Source organism: Neolamprologus multifasciatus, chromosome 18 (assembly GCF_963576455.1).
Source record: "Neolamprologus multifasciatus chromosome 18, fNeoMul1.2, whole genome shotgun sequence".
Taxonomy (NCBI): domain Eukaryota; kingdom Metazoa; phylum Chordata; class Actinopteri; order Cichliformes; family Cichlidae; genus Neolamprologus; species Neolamprologus multifasciatus.
Genome location: NC_140456.1, coordinates 10,060,338 through 10,083,491, shown reverse-complemented (window position 1 = coordinate 10,083,491; position 23,154 = coordinate 10,060,338). Strand labels below are relative to the sequence as shown.

Below are 23,154 nucleotides of genomic sequence, written 5' to 3'. Positions count from 1 at the left end.
CAATACAAGCTGTTTAATCAAACTTGAAAAACATTTCTTGGCCTGCCGTTGCACTACTCAGCAGTTATTTACATTCAGACAGGCTTCCACTGGGCCTCCAGGATGGCGCCAGATGTGTCTGATTGTTAATTTGTGACGCAACTTCGAAGCCCCCATTAGCCAGTGTGAAACCACTAAAGGGAGAAAATAACTTGCTGTAATAACAGTGGAGCGAATCGTGAAGCTCCATCTCATCCGTGTAATAAGAGATCTGATTCGCGGGATTACAGCTAAATTCTCATCACTTGTCAGCAGGAGTAAAAATAACTGTGGTCTGTAGGGTAAATCCACAGCAGGTATGCAGTTTCACAATCCCAAAGAATTCAGACTGTAAAGCAGAGAGCTACAGGAGCACCTCACACCTTATATTACTGAGCAAATATTATTTATCTTAATATTCAGAGCAATTATGTGTAGTCCTGTGTTTTTAAAGTGTATGGTCTCATGCACTGCAGCATTTTTTAAACATAATTTATTGTGTATTTTGTATAAATGTTTCAAGTCAATTCACCCAGACAGACATGAGCAATGATACTATAGATTCACTCGCCACTTTTTTTTTTTTTAGATACACCTGTTTATTTGCTCATTAACGCATTAATCTAATCAGCCAATCACATGGCAGCAACTAGGCTTACTGAGGCATGTAGACATCGCCAAGACAACCTGCTGAAGCTCAAACTGTGCATCAAAATGAGGGAGAAAGGTAATTTAAACATCTTTGAACACAGCATCATTTTGGTTCCAGACAGGCTGGTCTGAGATTTTAGGAAACTGCTGATCTACTGGGAATTTTTCCACGCAGTCATCTGTAGGGTTTACAGAGAGACAAAATTAAAAATACCTGCTTGATGTCAGTGGTCAGAGGAGAATAGCCGGATTCTTTAACCTGACAACAACTCAAATAACCTGAATGAACAGCACGTTGAACCTCGAATCAGATGGGATACAGCAGCAGAAGACCACACTGAATGCCACAATAGAACAATAGAAGACTGGATTTCTGCTCTAACATTTGGATGGTAGGGTCAGAATTTGGTATCAACAACATGAAAGCACGGATCTATCCTCCCTTGTTTCAGCTGTTCAGACTGCTGGTGGTGTAATGGTGTAGGGGATATTTTCCCTTAGTACCAGCTGAAGATCATTTAAACATCACGAGGTACCTGAGCATTGCTGTAGTGTACCCATCTTCTGATGGCTGCTTCCAGCAGCTTCGTAAAGCTCAAATATTCTCGAACTGATTTCCGAACATAAAAATGAGTTTACGATGCTCAAATGACATTTACAGTCATCAGTTTCACTCCCATAGAGCACATTTCGGATGTGGTGGAACGGCAGTTTGGCATCATGGATGTGCAGCCAACAAATGTGCAGCAACTGTGCAGCATAGTGTTGAATCCAAGCAATGAAGAGATAAGTCAGTTCTGAAAACAAAAGTGGATTTAACCCCATACTACGAAAGTGTATCTAACCCAGAGGCTCGAAAGGGAAAGTCAATTTCACTCAGTTATTTTTAGGTAAATAGCATCTGCCAAGAAGGTGATGTAACTGACTGCTTTGTTTTGTTTTGTTATTTGTTACCAGGTTTGCTCAAAAAAGCATCAAAGGCTTGGAGGTGAACAGAGATTTCCAGGGATTTCCAAATATTAAATTATTTTGAATAACATTTGACACTAAAATGTTGTTTAAACATAAAAGTTATGACAGGTTCATCTACAAGATTCATCCAAAATGTAGCAAAGCACTCTTACTTTATATTTAAAGTTATTCTAAAAATTATTTGAAATTTTTTTAAAATTCAGTACTTTTTTCTACAATATTTTAAATGAGATGCTTTCAAATAAAAAAAATAAAGCACTTATGAAAAGACCTCATCATATTATTAAATCCTATTTATTTAAAAACAGTACTTCAGCAATCTAATAATACAAGTAAATGTCCTCCAATAACATTTTACCCAAGGGACGGAGGTTTTATCAGAAATAACAGTGAAAGACTTGATCCAGCTGATTTTTACATCATTATTATAAAAACACTTCATAACATTTTCCATGTGTTGCCAACAAACACTTTGGTCTAAAAAATGTAACTAATCATTTCAGCCGATAAAAATAAGTGTAATGGTTTAATAACTAATGTTTTTTCCCTAAAATATAGTCAAGCAAACTTATTACGTAACAAACCAAAATGTTTTACCCTTTTCTGTGAATCCAGCAGGGATAAATACTTTCCTGAACACAGTGATTAATCAGTCACTTGAGAAACTGCCTGGGTGACCAGCAGCACTTTGAGATAAAGTTTTGACTGTTCATCACAGCCCTTCTCCCCTCCCTCTTAATTAGCTTCAGTTAGTCACTACAGAAAACAAAGGTGCTAATGAGAGACTTGCCCTCTGCTCTATACTCAGCTTAAGTTAATTTCTTCTTCTTCTTCTTCAAAGAAGAAGAAATTAACTTAAGCTGAGTATAGAGCAGAGGGCAAGTCTCTCATTAGCACCTTTGTTTTCTGGTATATATAAAAAATATATATATTAAAGTAGATAAATATCACACTAATGCAGCATTTATCCCATCCCCTGAGCATGACAACACCTTCATGGAAAGAGTGACAATGCTGGCACGACACTTGATACCTGGCACACAAGAGTGGATTACGAGAAAAGGCCTATTTCTATTCTTTCTCAGGCTCCATCAGCTGTGGATTTCATAACTTATTTTGCAGTTGTAACCTTAATTTATGGTCATCAAGAGCACAGGGGACACTCACTCCCACTAGTTTGAGTCCTCTGATGAATTTAACGTCGTTACTGTAGATGGTGTGTATGAAAATTCATGGAAATTCACGCTGTCTTCACGGTTGAATGGATTCTATTTTTTCCCAGTTTTGTATAAACTGATCTGACACAAGCAGACTGCACAGCAACTTAAAATTGGCTCACACGCACGAGCAGTTTATCTTCCCGAGTCATTCCCAGAAGGTCCCATAGAAAGCTGAGGGAGAGGCAGTCTGCTGCACTTTAACCCTCTGAGGTCTCAGCCACTGTTTTCAGCTGTCTGCTGCCTCTGTTAACATAGCATTACATCTACAACAAAGCAAATATAAAATCCTGAATAAATGCAGTACTGTAAAATAATTAACGAGTTTTAAGCACACCTGTGTTGGTATGAAAGTTTAAAAAGTCAATTTAATGTTCATTCATTTTTCAGCACATGTCTAAAAAAGACCAACTTGTGCTATATAAATAAACTTGCCTTGCCTAAAGTTTTCATGTGGCAAACGGAATTATAATATTGTGGTCGGCGATTAGGTGAAACTTTTTTCTCCTTAACCCTAACCTGTACACTGTACCTTTGTATTTAAAACAACTGCTGAAGTTTGGTGGGGGTACTGTCATCACAAAAGTCACAAAAACACAGTCTGTTTTTCAGGATTACTTGAAATTCAGGATTACAAAAAAGAAAGTTTATGTCACTTATGTTGTCCAGACAAATCAGGTACATGTCGCCGTGCCAACCCAAGTAACAGAGCTCTAACATAAGTGGCAACATTGTAACCCAAACCATGATTTTGAATTTTTTTTTCTATAAACTTAACCCAGAAGTTTTAAATATCTAAACCCAATCAGGTAATTTATTTTTAACTAACAACATAGTTAAAAATACTAAAAAAGGAAACATGTATGACTCAAACTTGCATCTCTGGTTGTAATTACTACTTCCACTATGACCCACTACAAAATAAAAATCATGTCCAGAAACACAGTGCACTAGATTAGAGCTGATTAGAGCCGAATTCATTTTCCTACGCCACATTAGCAAGAAGCTTGTTTACCTGAATTTCCCCAATGAGGGACAATAAAGGATATTTCTATTGTACTTCTAGAGATTGTGACCATTTCCCAAGCTGTGTTAAACTTATTAAACTGCATTAGTTTAGAAATACTATGTTGACAAAAAAAAAAAGTGTAGAAATCTACAGTTTTGCTGTGTGTGCTCTCATTAAAGAGTAATAAAGTTGTTGCTGTGGTATGGGGATCCTCCATTGTTTGAATTACCAGCCTTAGTGCATTTACACAAAATGCAATTAGGGCAAAGGCAAAATACAGCAAAAGAATTGGCATTAACACCAGTGAGTGTCTTTAATTACAAGAGTAAATATAGTAGACAAACAATGTCAAGAAAAGCTAGTTTTTTTGTCTCCATTTTAAAAATGGCGCTATTTCCAACATACAGCAGTTCAACCAGGCTGAAAGAGGTTACATGCATGTATGATGAGTTCACTGTCTCTGACCAAAGCCAGAATAATTCTTCATGTTATCTTCAGATTCCTTTTGTACTTGTATATAGCGTGTTTACATGACCTTGACCTCTTTGTGACCTACTGTTAGGGTGACGTTTGCTTGGAGAAGCAAAGAGCAACCAGCTATTGAGTCCACTGTAATACTACAAACTGACAGAAAGCTCAAATTAGGAGAATGTGCACTATAATAGAGCACATCCTAAATGGAAGGAGCCCACTGACCGTGTCCAGATGTGTGCGCTGGTGTTTAGCACGATCACTGGAGTTGCTGAAAGCCTTGAGGCAGCCGGGGTGCTGGCAAATGTAAGGTTTCTCCCCCGTGTGGCTCCTCAGGTGGATCTTCAGGTTCTCCAGACGGGAGAACGCCTTGGAGCAGCCCTCAAACTAACAAATAGAAAAGCAGAAGATTTTATATAGAAAAATATTTAAGAAAATGTGCCTAGATTATCTTTAAAAATTAGTAAAAGTGGCACCTTGCCCATCAGCGTACACTCAACAATGATAAAATGAAACCATGTGTTTAGACATTTTTGCAAATGTATTGCATTTAATACATGCAAGTGTATCATCAGTTACATCAGGGTACATCAGTTAGTGGAGAACCATACACGGTGAATATGTGCATCCTATGTTTTCCAAATATTAAAAAGAATGTTCGTAACAGGACGATGCATTAACCCATTCCTCTCCTGAGGCTCCTGTATTAGAAGGAGACCGTGTGATATTTAAACAGAACCTACTGCTTTTTATAAAGACTACTAAGCAAGTCTACATTCACTCAACAAGTTGCTTAGTGAAACCATGACAAAGAAGATCCAGCAGGTAACAGGTAATGGAGTAAAAATATTTAAAATTGGTTCAGCAGTATCAGTGTTTACTAATATATTGTCATTAGTCTGCTTCTTTCATAATTAAAGATTAAAGAGGAGTTAAAGGATGGTTTTTTCCATTTATATATTTTAACTGTACTCAGATGCACTACAAAAGCAGTAGATGAAAGAACTTGATAGTGTTGTGCACACTGCTGATAATAGTTGTGTAACAACCTAAAAAGAGGGCTTGAAATTCAAATCCTAGATACTGTCACCTTAAAGAGTTGAATGTCATATCGCCTAAAAGCTACCGCCACCGCTTTAATCCAGTGACAAGCAGTCCCGACTCACTCCGCTGACCCGATACTCGTTTCTCCTGTTCATACTGGCCATGAACACAGGTATAATGTGCTTCATATAAAAGTAACGGGTTTCAAAAGCCCCGATGTGACCCACTTTTTTGTGATAGTGCATTCAGTGAGCCAAAATAAAGCTTCAGCACTTTGAGAACATAACAGTTTATTTAAAAATTTGAGAAAAAGATTGTTCATAACTGGACAATTTCTGTCACTTTATTTGAAAAGTTTGGGGGCTTTTAAGTGCAGTTTGCCATCAGTTTATTGCATTTGCACAAGAAATCAGTGTCTAGTTCTTGAAAGATTTTAAGATATACTGATTCAAATCTGTGACGGTAGACTAACAACTACATGAGAATTTAAAAAAAAAAATCATTCTGACATCTCTTTAGGGACTCAAAACAAAATAACAAAACTACAACATAAACTAAGAAATCATTAAATGTTTCTTTAAAATGCTTAAGTTGTAACTACGTTAATAAAATTATATTTGTACATACTACTTAATGTCCCTACAGAAAAAACTAAAACAGAGGCAATGTACCAGTATTTATATCATAAACTTCAGGTAATGGCTGTTCTCCACTCAGAGAAAAAAACGTAGCTAAAACCACACAAACACACACGCATGCACCGACTGCGGTAGGTACTGTTTCAATGAGCCTCAGCATGCTTACATACTGCCTGACATACCGCCTATGGTTTATATCTTTACAGAAATTCCAATTTCTACTGATCAGTGTTTCATATTGTATCTTTATGTCAGAACGCCAAATATATGGAAATATTTAAAAAGGAAGTCAGAGACAGCATAGACCAGGGGTGTCCAAGTCCAGGCCTCAAGGGCCGGTGTGCTGCAGGTTTTAGATATCACCCTGGATCAACACACTTGAAACAAATGGTTAGTTCATTACCAGGCCTCTGGAGAACTTCAAGGCATGTTGAGGAGGTAATTTAGCCATTTAAATCTGCTGTGTTGGATCAAGGTCACATCTAAAACCTGCAGGACACCGGCCCTTGAGGCCTGAGTTAGACACTGCTGGCATAGACACACGCAGAAGATTTACATATAGACCAGGGGTCCCCAATCCTAGTCCACGAGAGCCGGTGTCCCTGCAGGTTTTAGATGTGTCCTTGATCCATCACAGCTGATTTAAATGGCTAAATTACCTTCTCAACATGTCTTGAAGTTCTCCAGAGGCCTGGTAATGAACTAACCATTTGATTCAAGTGTGTTGACCCAGGGTGAGATCTAAAACCTGCAGGGACACTGGCCCTTGTGGACTGGGATTGGGGACCCCTGATTTAGACCATTTTCATTTGTCAGTATTTTTTATATTTAGAAAAAGGTTTTGAATCAAAGTAAAATAATTTTTTATTACCATGACACAATTTACTCTATAGATTTAACTGTTTTCTCTTCAAAATGACAAAGAAAAAAATGAAGACCAATCATCGTGTGTGTGACACTTAAATTTGCATTTAAAAGAAAATAATCCCCTTATAATCTATAGATATTTTAGAGATTCAATACAAATATTATATTTATTTCTTATAACTTTTGATAAAATCTTCAGAAAATTGGTCTTTACACTCAGTTCTAGTTTAGCACTGAAGGCTTGAATAAAGTAATTCTTTTACATTTTTTTTTAATATCCAGAATTTATTCCACACATTTATTAGCCATCACTAATGAGTCTATAAATGTCACTCACCTCATTAGGTTTAATAAGCCTGTACATAAAAAACACACTACATCATCTTGATTAATTAATCCAAGCTTTGAAAACACCTCGCCACAAAAATACAGACGGACAACTGAAGCATTCAAACACTGAGTCACACAAGAACACAGATGAAGCCCTGAGAAAGTGAAGCTGTAACATTTCAACAATGTGCAGCTGTGAAGTCAAACCTCACAACATTAGTCTGAGTTATCTGAGAAAAAATGTTCTGAAATTTAATGCAAATGTAATTTACTCTACATTTTCAAGACTTAATATCTTTTCCATTATTAATTTTGATTCCCCTTGTTAAGCACTTACTTTTTCAAAACATTTTTTCTTCTTATTTTACTAATACACACAACCCTGCCAATGTTCGCACATACAGACACACACACTTATAATTTAAAACTATGTTATCAGGAATGAAAAGACGATCACTCCACACTATATTAGGTGCACCTTGTCAGTACTGGGTTTGACCCTCTTTTGCCTTCAGAGGCATCTTACTGTAATTCTTAGTGGTGCAGATTAAACTAGGTGCTGTTTGCACCAAATCCTAACCCTACAACCCAAATTTTACATCAGAAATCAATACTCGGCACACCAGGTGATGTTTTCTCCGATATTCTACAGTCCAATTTTGCTGAGGCCATGCAACTTGTATATTCAGTTTCCTGTTATTAGGTAACAGGATTGGCAGATGATGTTCTTCTGCTTCACTGATTGTAAAGAGTTGTTATTGGAGTTACTGCCGTCTTCTATTAGATCAACAAGGCATTTATGCCCAGAGAACTGCTACTGATGGAATTATTTCATTTATAAACCATTCTCTGTAAACCGCAGGTGGTTGTGCGGGTACTCAGACCCGACCATCTGGTACTAACAATCATGCCACCGTTTGATGCCCGGTTTAAACTTCAGCAGGTTGTGTCGAGAATGTCTTCATCCATGTCTTGGGTTGCCATGATTGGCTGATAGATATCTAATAACTAAAAACAAACAAACAAACAAACAAACAAACAAAACTAGCTAATGGGTAAAGTTTCATAAAAGAAAAAAAAACAAGCCCTGCAGTTTATACTACAGATGTGATATAATGACGAGTAAAAGAACCATTGACTAATACTTATTATTTATAATTACACATTTGGTACTCTCTTGAGTCTTAATAGTCCTGCTAAAAATATTTTGATGGGAAGACATTTTATTCTGCCTTTACAGCTGATAATATAAATTTTTCAGACAATGCTCGTCATTCGAGTGTCACTGGTTTTGGTCTTTTCATGGTTATATGACAGACAGATCATAAATGTACATACATGTGTATTTTATTGAAGCATCATAAATTACACATGATGACTCTCACACAGTGGGTTTAGAAGTGCTTTGAGAACTCGTGTTTACAGCCTGAGTAACACCTGTCCAATCTGGGGCTTGACATTACGAGCTGGTAAATAAAGCTGAATTCATTAACAAACACTGACTGCATTCATGTGAGATATATTCATTTTCCACTGCAGCACCGGGAATGACTTAATTCACATCTTCTGGCATAAGAACTTTATGAAAATGAAATGACGTTATTCACGTAGTTCTAGTGTGACTAATGAGTAATTTTTTGTGTTTATGTTGATTTAATATTTATTAGTTGGCAGCAGGCTGGATCACTATAATGAACTAATTCACTTATGAAGGAAGCGTATCCCAGAGTGAGAACTTCTGAATGAATTACTAATCCTTAGGCTGATGACAGCAGGGAATAACGGAGAGAGCTGCTCAGGGATGGGGACTTGGAACCAAACAGCAGGTCATAATGGGGCAGATGTATTCAGGTCATGAATTATTGAGCTTCATGAAGTGACTCATGACAGAAGTGATGGAGGATGACGCATCGCTGGGGCTCAAAGGCCACTGTTGTGATGGTAAATGTAGAAAGGGCCGTGTTTTCACACCAGCGTGGTTGTAGATCTGTCTTTATCTCAGTGGCCTGGGTTAAATTTATGGCTCAAATATATGAGCCTCTTTTTTAAATTATTTATTGACATTTAAAGTTTTATCTGCTGAAACTAGTGAGCTATAGAAGCAAACCCAGTGGGTGGTTTTTGTTTGTGCAATGAACAAAACAAAGGAAAGATTCTGCATCCATCCACTTCCTGCTGCTTATCTGGGTCTGGGCTGTGGGGCAAGCAGTCAAGGCAGCCCCCCCACCCCCACCCCCCACCCCCAGAACCTCCCTGTCTCAAGACCCCCACCAAGTCACTTTCCACTGTGAAATAATCAGGTAATCAACCTTTTAATTCTATAAATGAAAAAGGGAAAATCAGATTAAGTTACACATAATGTGATAGGAAAATATATATATATATATATATATATATATATATATATATATATATATATATATATATATATATATATATATATATATATAATAGATGCATACACATTTTACTGTGGTTTTCTTCTACTCTTGTGCTGCATTTCTGAAACTGCATAAGTAATATTCCTGGGGACTTGTAGTATTCAAAAACTGCACACAATGGCCACAAATATGAAAAACCATCTTTTTGTCTTTAGGAACATACTTTCCATAAGAAACAATCATTTAGCTGCTGATCTAAGGACAATGCATAATGTCTATGCTAGGAAATAAATTAAATGCATCTGTCAGAAAAGGCTCCGGCTGATCAGCGGTTTTTGTATGCTTAGACACATCCTCCATTCATACATTCATTCATTCCTCCTCTGGCATTCATGAGTCAGGGAAACCTGTTGTGACGAGAGGAAAAGGTTTAAATCATTTCTCTGTCTAACAGATGGTTCATCAGTCTGGCAGAAATCAGTAGAAGACTGTGAGCTCATTAATGCCTTTCAAACCCAGTTAAAGCTCCAAGTGGCCCTGGCCCATGCGATGCTGGAAAGGATGAGATACTGTATGTTTTGACTGACTATTCTAAGATTTGGCATGTGCTGGATAAATCTCTCCAAGTGAAGGGAATAAACAAACAAACAAAAAACGTTCATTCTCACAAAAAACACATACACTGTAGCAGCCAGCTTAACTAGACATTAACCAACAGGGATGCGTGTGCAGACTGGATCGGACACAAAACAGCCTTTAACCTCTCGGTTTTCTAGTACTGTATTTTTTCGGACCATAAGGCGCACGGACGATGAACGAGTCTTTTTTCATACATACGGCGCACTGGATTATAAGGCGCATTAAGCAAACAAAACAGTCAGATAAGTCAAACTTTACTCAACTCGTTCCATTGATTCATTAATGTTGAATTCTCTCGCAGCTACTCTATTCCCATGTTGTCACAGTATATTAATATTTATATATACCTTATATTTTACAGCACCCTGCCATGCGTTTGCATTTGTCCCTAACCATCAGGAACCCTCACGTTAACTTTTGAGTGGAAAAAAGTTAGCGTTCATCCTCCAGCTTCACTGTGTTTATGTTATGCTAACATAGCTGTGTCGCTAGCAATCACGTAGCACATCATTATATACCATGCTAGTCCAACTTCAGTAACCCTACAAAGGTCACTGCTGTTTAGTTTTCTTCTTCTTTATTTATGTTGGAAGTGATAGCAGAGCTGTACATTTTAATTTATTCAGAAATCCCATACAGAACATGGTATATCATCCTTAGGTAGAAACTAGCAAGCTAACTTCCTGCTAACTTCTAACTCTGTTAAATTTCATAAATTCTGTTTTCATGGATGCCCGGATGTTAAACTTTATTGTCACACCTGGTAAAGCAGCAACACTGATCATTTTATTAAAGATAAAAGAATTTAGACCGTTTCTAACTCTCAGTGATGCCGCAGTGTTTATTTGACTTTAGGGCCTGACCCGGATTACGCGAAGCTCCTGACTACAGTAGCCGTAATTCTCTGACAATCCATCAAGCGGTGCAGTTTCGTAGCTTACCAAAGTCGTACTAAAACATTTTTTGACAGATTCTTGAGTGCCGTGTACCACATAAAGTTGGTTCAAGGTCAGTAAGCAAACAGAATTCATACAGAAGGTGCATAAGGCTCACTGTCGATTTTTAGTGCGCCTTATAGCCCAAAAAATACGGTGCCTCTACGTCCATTAATTCTGAGGTGAGAATAAAGCAGCTATCATTTGAGTTTGTTCACAGTTATCAAGTGATCCTCTTGTGTCCTGCATCATGTTCCCTTCCTTGATCAACAGGTCCCAACATTCTCGTTATATACCAGGGGAATCAGGAGAAAACAGCCTTCTGGTACGATGATGATTTTGATATAGAAGTAAAGATGCATCTGGCTGTGCATGCCAGTACTTTATCACAGCCACACATTTAGGGGGACCCATTATGCTTTTCTTCATTTCCTTAGGTAATATATATGTCTATGTTATAATAGTGGATGCTCATTAAGTTTCACATAATGAGATTAGTGTATGTACAATCCTCATTAATTTCAGATGGCTACAAACGCTTGGCTTCAGTTTCCATCTGCACCTGATTCTGTATGAGCAGAGCAGATATTCCTTATATCAGCAGTCCCCAACCTTTTTTGCGCCACGGACCGGTTTATGCCCGACAATATTTTCATGGACCGGCCTTTAAGGTGTCGCGGATAAATACAACACAATAAAACTAGTACCGGTACCGAAAAAAAGTAAATTTATTCATAACACACGTGAAAAGACCAAGGAAAACCGAGTAAACAATAAAAACGATAACAAAATAATGCCGAAAACCGATAAAAAACCCTGAAAACTATACATTTCACACCTGAGCCTCAACTCTTGCGGCCCGGTACCAAACAACTCACGGACCGGTACCGGTCAGAGGCCCGGGGGTTGGGGACCGCTGCCTTATATGGCTGTCTCAGACACACAAGCCCCACCCACCTGCTGTTCAAAATATCTTTTTATGAGGGGTATCAAATCAGAAGAAAGTTAGCTTAAAGGAAGGGAAGGGAAAGAGAACTAAAAGACTCGTTTCGGATAAAGGATGACAAAGAATGGTTATTTTGACCTGGGAATCATGTCAAGTGGGTCTACTAGAAAACATGAAGTTAGAAATAAGTATAACAGGTCCCTTTTAAAGCATTAATGGACACAAAGTGCTGGTTTTATGTTTTGATGCTTAAAACCCCTTCCATTGAACAAGGTACTACTAAGAATATTACTGTTATTGCTAAATTAAATAGTTGCCGCATTGTTCTAATAAACTACTGTTGTATAAATTCCTTAACGGGGAAAACTCTTCCAAGAGATTTCTGTTTTGCAGTTTGAGAAGTAGTTTGTGTCTTCTCTCAGTAACCTCAGATTATTATTATTTTTATTTATTTATTTATTTATTTATTTTTAAACGGTCCATTCCGACTCGGTTAGCCATTTATTCTGTCATTTAACTGTCAACTAAAGCAAACTCACCATGCATTTGTTGGGTTTTTCTCCAGAATGGACCCTCATGTGGATAAGCAGCTTGTAGCGAGCATTGAACGGTTTGTGGCGTCGCACGCAGCCAGTCCAGAAACATGCAAACTCCTCCCCTTTTCTCTGGTCGATGTGCACTTTCTCGATGTGCCTCACTAGCTCCTCCTGGGTGCTATAAGTGGCACTGCAGTCGATCCAATGACACGGTTGCTCCTGCTGGTCAAGCGTGGGGTCCTGTCCCACAGGTACGTTAATCATGGGGGACTGAAGAGAGGACTGTGTGCTGTCCTGATTGCTGTATCCTTGAAAAGCCTGATTTAAATGGTACAGCTCCCCCTGCTGGTTGCTAATTTGAAACCGTTCCCTCTTACATGGCAAGAAATCATCTGCAGGTTCTTGTTTTACGGAGCAATATTCCTCCTGTGGCTTTTGTTGTTGTTGAGACAATTTATTGTTGGCATCAGAAAGAGGCAAGCAAGATGCAAAAAGTAGAGATGAGGAGGCAGAAGACAGTGAGGAAGGTGGCGAGGCGAAAGATGAAGATGTGGCACAGCTGGTGAGCATGTAGGAAATTGGGAAGGAAGGCTGAGGGTAGCAGCTAAACCTCTGAGTGCTGTTTTGGGTGTCTGTGTGAGCTGTGGTTGCAAAGTCCTCCACAGTCTTTTCTATGTGGGATCCGGCTGTCTTACAGTTGAGCAGGGAGGTGAGGTCACGCCCAAGCGAGGAGAGCGATAGTGAGGTCCTGGGAAGACAGCACAGGCCTCCCGAATGGATCGACGGCTGGCAGAAGCCACCAGAAGACATTGGTGCCTGAAGATCCTCAGTATCCTCAAACACACTCCCAAATCCAGGAAGAGTCACATCTGGAGGCCCGAGATCAGGGGGCCACATGCCAGCCCCCACTCACAGACTCCCACCAAGAGATCCTGTCAGTAAAATCGTTGAAGTCGATTATCTTGGAGCAATTTTAAGACCCCATTGTAGATAAAACCCTCTGCAGCATCTTTTCGCATTCAAAGGTAATCAAATTAGATTCATGTGCAACTGCTGGCACCTTCTGAATGTGTAGACTTCAGTCATTTGTTCCAAAGTGTTGCGTGGTCAGTCATCACTCCAGCACTGTGGGAGACAAAAACCAAACCCAAATGAGTCATCATAAAAAATACATAAATTTAACTAAAACAAAACCAACATACAAATCGCAAATACAAAACACTTTTTGAAACAATTCTCAGACTTATGAAAAGTACTTGAATCTTTTATGATCGAAAAAACAGTTTAAAACCTGAAGAATTGCATTCAAGTAGATGTACCCTAGTTTTCTTGCCTAACTATGACACAAGTCTTGAAAATAAACAAGGTCAGTTAGCTGCAAAAGCTACTGCTGAAGCTAGAGTTAAAGCTGACCTACAGTATGATGCTTTTTGCAGCTCCATAATTTTAATATTGGAATCTAGCAGAAAAGATTTGCATAAGTCACATTTCAATAATAATCCTTATTTATCTTATCCTGGGCCTTGGTGCAGCCCCTTTGTTCATCTAGTGTCTGAAACAAGTTGTTCTAGCCTATCTGCCCTTAACTTATCTGTCTTCTGACTGGCTGTCTTTTGCAGACAGAGCGCTAAAACAACAGGTGGGTGGGTATTTACTTCTCAAGGGCAGCGCTGACATAAAAAAGGCCTACTATACAGAAATCTATAGTCAAAAGGGCTGTGAACCAGACAGATAAATGTTGTAGAGCAAAAAATAAAATATAATAGCCTGAAATTTAAAAGATTAACGTACGATGCAGCATAAAATGGAAAAGCTGCAAAAAGACACGTGTGATGATCTGTGCATTTGAAAAGAGATATTCCATCTCTTACACTCAAGCCTCACCACATCTACCATGGCATTCACCCATCAAACACTGGTTCATCGCTCGGCCATTGCCTCAGCAGAGTTTCCTTCACAACAAATTTCCAAAGATGCTTCTCTCATGAGAAGCATTACTCTAAACTTAAGGACTCACAAAACTAAGAAAATCTTGATCAAACTGGGGATTATTTTCACCAAAACTGTCTGTAACACTCTGGAGGTCCTTGGATTTTATGATGTTTAGTGTCCTGGCTGTTGGGTTTAATGATTTGTTTTTTTACTTTCATTTTAAAAGAAAAACCTGTTTCATTTCTGACCACTACACAACATGCAGAAGACTGTTTTTTTTTTTTAAAGAAAAAATACAGAACTGGAACGCTCATATTGTCTAATGAATGTTTCTTATGAAAATACAATACTTGTATCACCTTGAACTGACAATTCATTAAACATTCATGTGTTGTGTTGATAAAGGATGATGTACCACTCATGCTGCTAAAGAGGACTTGTGAGCCTGTTTCAGTCTGAAACACTAATCAACACAAGAAGTTTTTTACTTATAGTAATTTATATTGAGCAGCACGGCTCTAGCCTAGGACCTCTCAATCTTTATGCAAACATGGGTGGAAAGGAAAAGGTGGTGAGAGCAATGGCAAGACCCAACAGGCATCAATGAGAGCAGATTTACTTTGATCAAGTCAGATACACCATGAAAAGGAGGAACTGGGGTGGAAGCTGTCTAAAAAGAGGCAGATCTGCACCTAGTATGGGACAGGCTAAAGCACAATAAGCAGTGTGCCCTTGAAAAGATTTACCAATTGGTTATGTAGAAGGGTATCAGCTGAGCCATCAGCTAATGTGGGCTGGTAATGAGATGAGCTGCTGTGCCCGGAGTGCAGCCGAGCTCGACTTTGAGACCTGCCTGAACTAACGCTGCACTGTTTGGAGATCAAACAGAGGTTGACTCAAGTAGATTTACCCCAACTCCCTAAAAGGCCTTAAACACAATCTATAAACAGATTTTGATGTGTAAAAATGATGGACTTGCCCTTTTAAAGACAGCACTTAGCACATTTTACCTTGAACTGAGTCAGGATTGATTGTAACTCAGCTGGTGTGACAACTTGCCACGCTGAATGTCTCATTCTCTCAATGTTATTCCCTCATTTCCATTTTGTGTCCAATCATTAACAACAAATAACCCACAGTGACCAGAAGGGAAGGTTTTGGATGGAGTAAAAACCAAAACAAACACAGTCCAGCGTTCCTTGTCAGCAGACTTCAGTCAAATATCTTAGAGTGTAATTCTGCAATGAGTGTGTGTTTGCTGCTGCGACACTCAGAGCTGATTCATTACATTTAGGCCACCCTTGCAGCAAACAGCCAGTTGCTGTGTGGCAGCCGATTGCCTGGAACCTGGTCCAGATGCTTGTTAACAGAGGAAGAGTAATGGACCGCATCTCACCGCTTGCTACTGATGCAATACAGGGAGGCTGGAAAATGGTGGGCCAAACACAAGCACCCCCACCCCTGTCACATATACAGTAGCTCTACTGTGCAGAAGTCCTTGACTGTTTATTGGACTTGACTTGATTTCCACAGTTCTCTACCATCTGCCAGATATCGATGATCTAATTTTCAGTAGGATCGCTGCCACGTGTAATTAGTCATTGGAAAGATTCAAAAGGATTTTATGCTGATGGTTATTTTACGAGCCACAGGCCAACACAGCTAAGAGGATGAGTAAGTTCAGTTCTGTAGTTATATTAGCTGACGAAGGAGTCGCTAAGTGTAGGTTAATGCCCATAGTTTCCTGTTATAGTCTGGTTTACAGTTTTACGATTCTTCCTGTAAATCGCTGGAGTTCCCCCACCATAGTCATGTCATGGGAACTGTGGTTGACTTTTAATTAGAGAGGCTGCGATGTGTCTGTGTGTCGATGAGTTGCAAGGGATTAACGATAGCAGATGTGGTTTAGCATGTTTGAAATGGGATAATTCCAAACTAGATCCTTTTAGCTGTAAGAGCTTATGAATATGAAGATTTGATGTTCACATTCGTAATCTAACTGCTCCTTTTTAGCGTCAAACCGGGACTTGTGTAAACATCCTCTATGCCATAAATACAGCTGTAAATATAGCACACAGAGGACATTTTTAGCATTGTCTGTTTGCAAACCACTTTGGTCTTGATCCAGAAAGAAGAGTTAGACGGCAATACTAAGAAAAGTGACCCACAAAGCCTCAACTGAACCAGCAAACTCTATGAAATAGCAGCCTCATCTCATGTGGCGTCTTTTAAGGACTCACTCGCTGTGGTTAGCTAAACACAGCTGTGGCATTTCAGGACAAGCAAATGTGTACTTGTCTCAACAATAAGCACTTTGGGTCTTGAATTACAAACTTTTTCAGTGCCTCTTGGTTCAACTCAAACGTGGGAAAGATATCCTTATTAAACTGAGAAATGCGAACACATACAACAGAATTAGGTTTCCCAAATCTTCATAAATAATCCAAAGTTGTGGCAATTAGAGTTCACTGACATTACTAAGTAAATACTATTTATTTCTTGCTTTTCTACTCTTATCACCATCTTGCCCAAGGACACTTCGACGTGCAGACTGGAGGAGCCAGGAAATCGAGCCTCTGACCCTCTAATTAGCAGACGACCAACTACTTAAAAAAAAACCTAAAACAAAATACAAACAAACAAAAAAAACGTGTGCAGATTAAAGATATCATACCACACCAAAAGATGATATTTCCCAGTACAAACCACATCTGTAAACAACAAAAACCCGACCGGTGGGTCTTAAACCCACAAACTTTGAATCGCATCTCAAGTGATTGACTAGAAATCTAACGTGCTATTGTTTGCACCACAAAGCCTGTTACAGATCAACTTTATTTACACATAAGAGTCTAAAGTTTAGTACACACAAATACGCAGGATCTCATTGTTTTGCACTGTGAAAACATGCTGTCAAAACAGCACACAGTTTGAGTTATCACTTCATCAGGTGCATGTGAACTCAGCATGTTGAGTCTTATGAGTAAGACTTAATATGTTTGTCTCTGAGAACTTTTGACAGAGGAAAAAGGTTCTCCAAGCACAGAACAGTCAGACTACCCTCTCCCACCCAGCCCTTAAAGCTGAAGTAATCAATATGTGTTATGCAAGCGTTTAAGAACAAAGATGAGCGTGTCAAAGTGTTTCGGTTTCTTTCAGCTCATTGTTTTGGATGAATGTAAACTTGATGCTCTCAACAATCATGTTTCCAGACACAGCAGGAAGCCGTTTTAGTCAAAGAGCTCTGATAAAACCTCTGTGCACAACTTACTGAGCACCAGACCGCAGACAGACGGCATTAGTGACCAGCTGTCGAACATGGCAGAGGAATTAGTCACTCCCTATGGAATTTCTTTTGTGATTACTGTGGCTAAAAAAAATGCTTTGCAGCAGCTTTTCTCAAAAATTTCAGATTCATGTGGCAAAGATTTATGTCCTTTTACTGCATTAAAATTTTAAATATTGCAAACTGTAGTTATATACACATTGCAATTATAGCAACATTACAAGCATAATGTTCATAAGTGTAACTTATCAACTTAACAACACTTTGTTTGCAACATTTTCCCAAGCTCTTTAACGGCAATTCTTTTTCTGCATGCCTTAACTATGCACAAAAGGTATGAAATTACAGGATAAATCATGACCCAAATGTTGTTGTTTTAAAAGCTTTGTGGGTGACTTCACTAATACAAATGTTTAAAAAAATACAATTGAAAGTTCTTGGAAATATTGAGTAATTTTGTTTAATCTCAGAAATAACATAAATTCCAAGAGGGACTAAATGGCAAATAAAGAATGGCCTATTTGGTCAGTGCCTCATTTAAGCAGTGATTAAATGAGGCAACAAGGAAGTTTATTCCTAACACAACATGTTTAAACATGGCTTGGTGCCTTCAGGCTAAAACAACAGCAGCAATCAGGAGGATTAGCTAAGACAAGCTTTTGATATGTTTTGGTGCAGCAGTCCCCAACCCTGGACCACCGACAGGTACTGGTCCGTGAGCCGTTTGGTACCAGGCCGCGAGAGTTGAGGCTCGTGTTATGGTTTTCAGGGATTTTATCGTTAACTCCGTTTCCCCGTGTTGTAGTTGCGCGTCTTATTTTGAAAGAAATATTTATGCGTTACCATAGCGACCAGAGAGCATTAAGAGGAAGATTTTACTCTCAGTGTTGTTGCCGCATTTCAGGAGAACGCTGCTAATAAAGTTACACAATTACACAGTGAATTTGCGTTGATTGTTGCGTTTACACAACAATATAGTTTTTGTCTTGGTCGTATCATTTTATTTTATTGTATTTATCTGCGACACCGTAAAGGCCGTTCTGTGAAAATATTGTCTGACATTAAACCGGTCTGTGGCACAAAAAAGGTTTGGGACTGCTGCTTTAGTGAATAAAGTAGAAAGACATGGAGAACACAAACCTCTTTGTGTTTGTGTCCTTTTTAAATGATCAAATAGTAAAAACAACAAAACAAGAGTTTAAAAGGTAAATATTCATTATCTACTATTCTGAATAATACACGCTGTATGTGCAGTATTTACAATATTTTTCGTGTACATGTATTCATTAGTGATGATTTTCATATTGGCTTACAGGAAGAAGTTGCTATAATATCAAAACAAAGTAGCATTTCTAAGACATATTTGCATCATTCATTTCAAGGTACACCTAAGTTCTGATTTGTAACTCTCCCATTGAGTTATATTAGACTTCTCACATAAATCATGCAAGACTAAAACAAGTGTAAATCTTAGTTCCTGAATTAGAAAGAAAATACATGTAGAAATCCTCAAGGCAGCAGTATATTTCAGGTTAAGACAATATGTTTGCAGGAGAATAAAATCTCATAAATGTGGCTGACGATGCATTAAAGAAAGCATTTGAATTACATAACTAGTTTCACAACTGTCACTTGTGTTTTTATAATGAACATGAGAGACCAGTATCCCAGTAACCAAGAAAGTTGGCCACAGTCTGAGAGTTTACACTTCTCTAAATAATTTGTCTCAGATCCTCCAATTTCAAAACACCTTAATCCTGTGAAAACAATTTTGTGGGATTGTGGTATGCTAATAAATCCGAATTTACTGCATTTTCAGGTCATTAGCCCATATTTGTCCACAGGAAACTGGAAAGGCAAACTTTTTTCCTAACAGCTTCCTGCTTTATATTCAGTACACATTCACACCTTGCTATATTCATAAAAGTGACTGCACTAAAGATTCAAATAAGCTTCCCTACTTTCCTCTTATGTTTTTATAAGTACTACTTGCTCGTGCTACAGTTGGTCACCAATTTTAGTTTGATGTTAGGTGGTTGCTCGGAAACACGATGACATCACTATTTATCATGCATAATGAAAGCTTTGTGGATATAAATTAGATGTTACTGTTATGAAACTGAAATTAAATCCTTAGTGGTTTCATGAGGTGTTAAAAGTGAATAAATGCTACAAATGGTCAGGGATTTTAGCCTGTTTGTAGGTGCTTGCTAGGCAACATGATTGTATTAATCATAACATCCAATATAGATAAAAATCTTCAGGGGCCAGTGTTGGATGTTCACCTCCTGATGGGGTAAGAGGAATTCGCAAGCAAACAAACACACAGAGATTTCATGTATTAAAGTCAGATTTTCCAGAAAGACAAACCAGCAACCTTGTAAATATTCTCCCATTTTTTCCCCTATAGATCTTTCTATATATTGAAGCATCTGTTTCTTCCTACTACTGTTCAAAATCTATGAGCCCCCAAAACTTTAATGAATCCCTTTTAATGAGCTAGTGAAAAAGTTAATTTCCTGAAATAAACTTGCTCCGATTTTTTTGCCGGTCAACTCATAGCCAATTGCAGAAAAAATCTAGACATAAATTTTTATTCCAGGTTTATTCTTGACTGATCTTTTGAATTCTGTATAACAAAGCATATTAAATATAATGTTATTAAAAATGTATTGCTACTTTACAATATTGGACCACTTTAAATGGCAAATTACAACAGAAGGAAATTACTGCTGCTCTAACATAATTCAGTCTCAGTTTTCCAGTTAAGCACAGAGTTACCTCAGGCAGTTCAGCTAACCTCAATTGCCAGCTCACATCACCTGAAGGTTCAGCCAATACCTTTTTATTCATCCAGTTTCCTAGCTCCTATATGGTTCACTGATTAAGCTGCAGTCAGTCTTGCAAGCCACTTTGCAAGCCACCTCCATCTTTTGTGCTCTGACTTAATCATTGCCAGTTTTGTTGTCAGTGATCTCTGTTCTGTTCCATGCTGGGTCATGGGTAACAGAGCCAAGCTGCTAAATATACATTAGTGCACATTAGTGGAATTTCTTGGGTCCTCAAATAAGCACATTTACAGATACCTCACAAAATGTTTATGGTAAACAGTAGCAGAGAAATTGTGACGCTGCTTTTTTGATGCTCAAACGCATGAATCCAGATCCAACGGCAAACACAAGCTTCAATATACTACTGTAAGCTCATGATTTCACAAACATGAAATGTACTTACTTTGAAATCTGCCAAATAGTTGCAAATGAAATATCCACAGGAGCTGCCAAACATCTTTTCAAAAGCTCTAGCCCCCCCCCCCCCCCCCCCAAATTACTGACACAGAAAGGGTGAAGCCAGGCAAACTTTTAGGAGTTCTGCAGCTCCACCGAACCTCAGTGTTCTCAGTGTTTATTTGCCGATTTACCCCAGAAGACAGAAAAGAAAACTACTTTAATAGCTGTGCTGATATATCTACCGCTAAGAGACCAACTGGCACCTTTTGCATATATATTAACAGTGACAACTGTTCCTCATCATCCTCAGCAAGACTCCCATCAGAAGACACATAGAGGGCAGTAATAAATTCCTATAAATGTGCTTTGGATCACAGTCCTGCATGCTAGGGGACAGAGTTTTTGTAAAAGTGAATAAAAAATATGAGCACAATCTTCTGCTTCTGTTCTGCACTAAACTCTAAAAATGTCCCATCTGTACAAGCTGTCAAACTGATTCAGCTTCAACAGGAGAAAAATTTATTTTCACTGAGGGAAGACGCCCGAGCTGAAGCTGCTGACCTGACACTGCAGGGCTGAATACAGAGACACGTTGTTGTGATTAGAGGTGTATGATACCCTTTTCCAAAACCAAGAACCAAGTACCCAATGCTGAGAAAAGTCTCAAGTACTTTTAAACACAATTTGCTGTTGGGCATCACGAGGTATGAACTTAAACACTGTCGTAACTAAAAATGTTCAAATGTGAGTTGTTTGGAGTGTCAAGATAAACATTCACAGGAACTTGTGTCCTACATTAAAATCCCACTAAACTCTGATGGGATTTTAGTCAGAAGTAACTAAATATCAGCACAGAAAAGAGGACACAAAAGCAAGATGCCAAAAGTCTAAAACTGTATCAGATTTTTCTAAAGAATCGGACTGTACACATAAAGATGCGAGTTTGTAAAGAGGGAAAAAAAGAAAAATCAAAAAAAGAGAAACCCTTTAAGAGCAAAGCAATCTTTGTGCTAAGAGTGCCGCAATAATCCAGCAACAACTAACTGATCATCAAGTGTGAACATGTGTTTAACAGCTTGGCAGTTTGATGATCTGGAGCATTCAGGTGTGTTAACACAATGACAAAGTAGTCCCAGAAATGGATGTCCCAGCAAATTGACCCCAAAGTCAGACCGCTCAGTGAAATTGCACAGTGGTGGAGGGCCAATAATTTGGGTTTGTTTATTGCGTGACACGGGGATGTCGCAGTCACAGAGTCCACCATGAACTCTTCTGTATACCAAATTATTCTAGAGTCAAATGTGAAGCCATAAACAAATGCCTGCAAACTTCAATAAACTGAAGCAACGTCGTTAGAAAGAATGGGCAAAAACTGCTCCAAAATGATGTGGCGGAAGTAAAGTCACACAGAAAAACATTCACGGGGCGTTTGATCATAATTATGTAAGTGACATGACTGAGATGTGACAAAAGTTTATCTAAACTGCAAAATAAATGAGTATTACAAAAAAAAAATCAGGAAATTACAGAAACAATAAACACAAAATCTTGTGACAGTGTATCTACATGTACAAAAATACGAATAAAAATCTGGTTGTCATTATTTTTAGTGGTTCCACTGCGCTTTATGTTTTTATTGATGACAGACTGGATGCTGGTCACGAACCAATTATAGTTACCATCTTTCAAGACCTGCAAAGTTCATTCTTCAGCCTGTTTTTCATTTTCCAATGTTGTGTGAGTAAGAGTGCTTTAAGCTTCAGTTAGTCAATGTGACAGACGTGCTGTGGGAAGTTTCAATACAATTGGAGAACAGAAAAGAACCAGGCTGCACAAATGATTACTGAAATAGATACTAGTGTCTTTATCGTGACATTACAAGACACCAGAGGTACAACATCAGTTCTTGTAAGTCCATGTGTTTCTGGTAAGATCATTTTCATGCCAATACTCTGTAGTCTGAACCCTTCATTATGGAAATTTTATGTATTAAGCATTGCATCAGTTGCTGACTGAATTTGCCAGTGTTTTTTCAGGTGGAAATTTAAAAAA

General features: G+C 38.4%; 1 protein-coding gene across 1 annotated transcript in view; it reads right to left on the bottom strand.

Moving 5' to 3' along the window:
* Positions 1 to 23,154, bottom strand: part of glis1a (GLIS family zinc finger 1a) — a 62,009-nt gene that overhangs the window by 19,331 nt on the left and 19,524 nt on the right. Inside the window, exons 2-3 of the mRNA XM_085140517.1 lie at positions 12,658 to 13,779; positions 4,564 to 4,725 (exon numbers count right to left, since the gene is read on the bottom strand). Of these exons, the coding sequence (XP_084996643.1) occupies positions 4,564 to 4,725; positions 12,658 to 13,551 (1,056 nt within the window). The 5' untranslated portion in view covers positions 13,552 to 13,779. The remainder of the gene's footprint in view (positions 1 to 4,563; positions 4,726 to 12,657; positions 13,780 to 23,154) is intronic.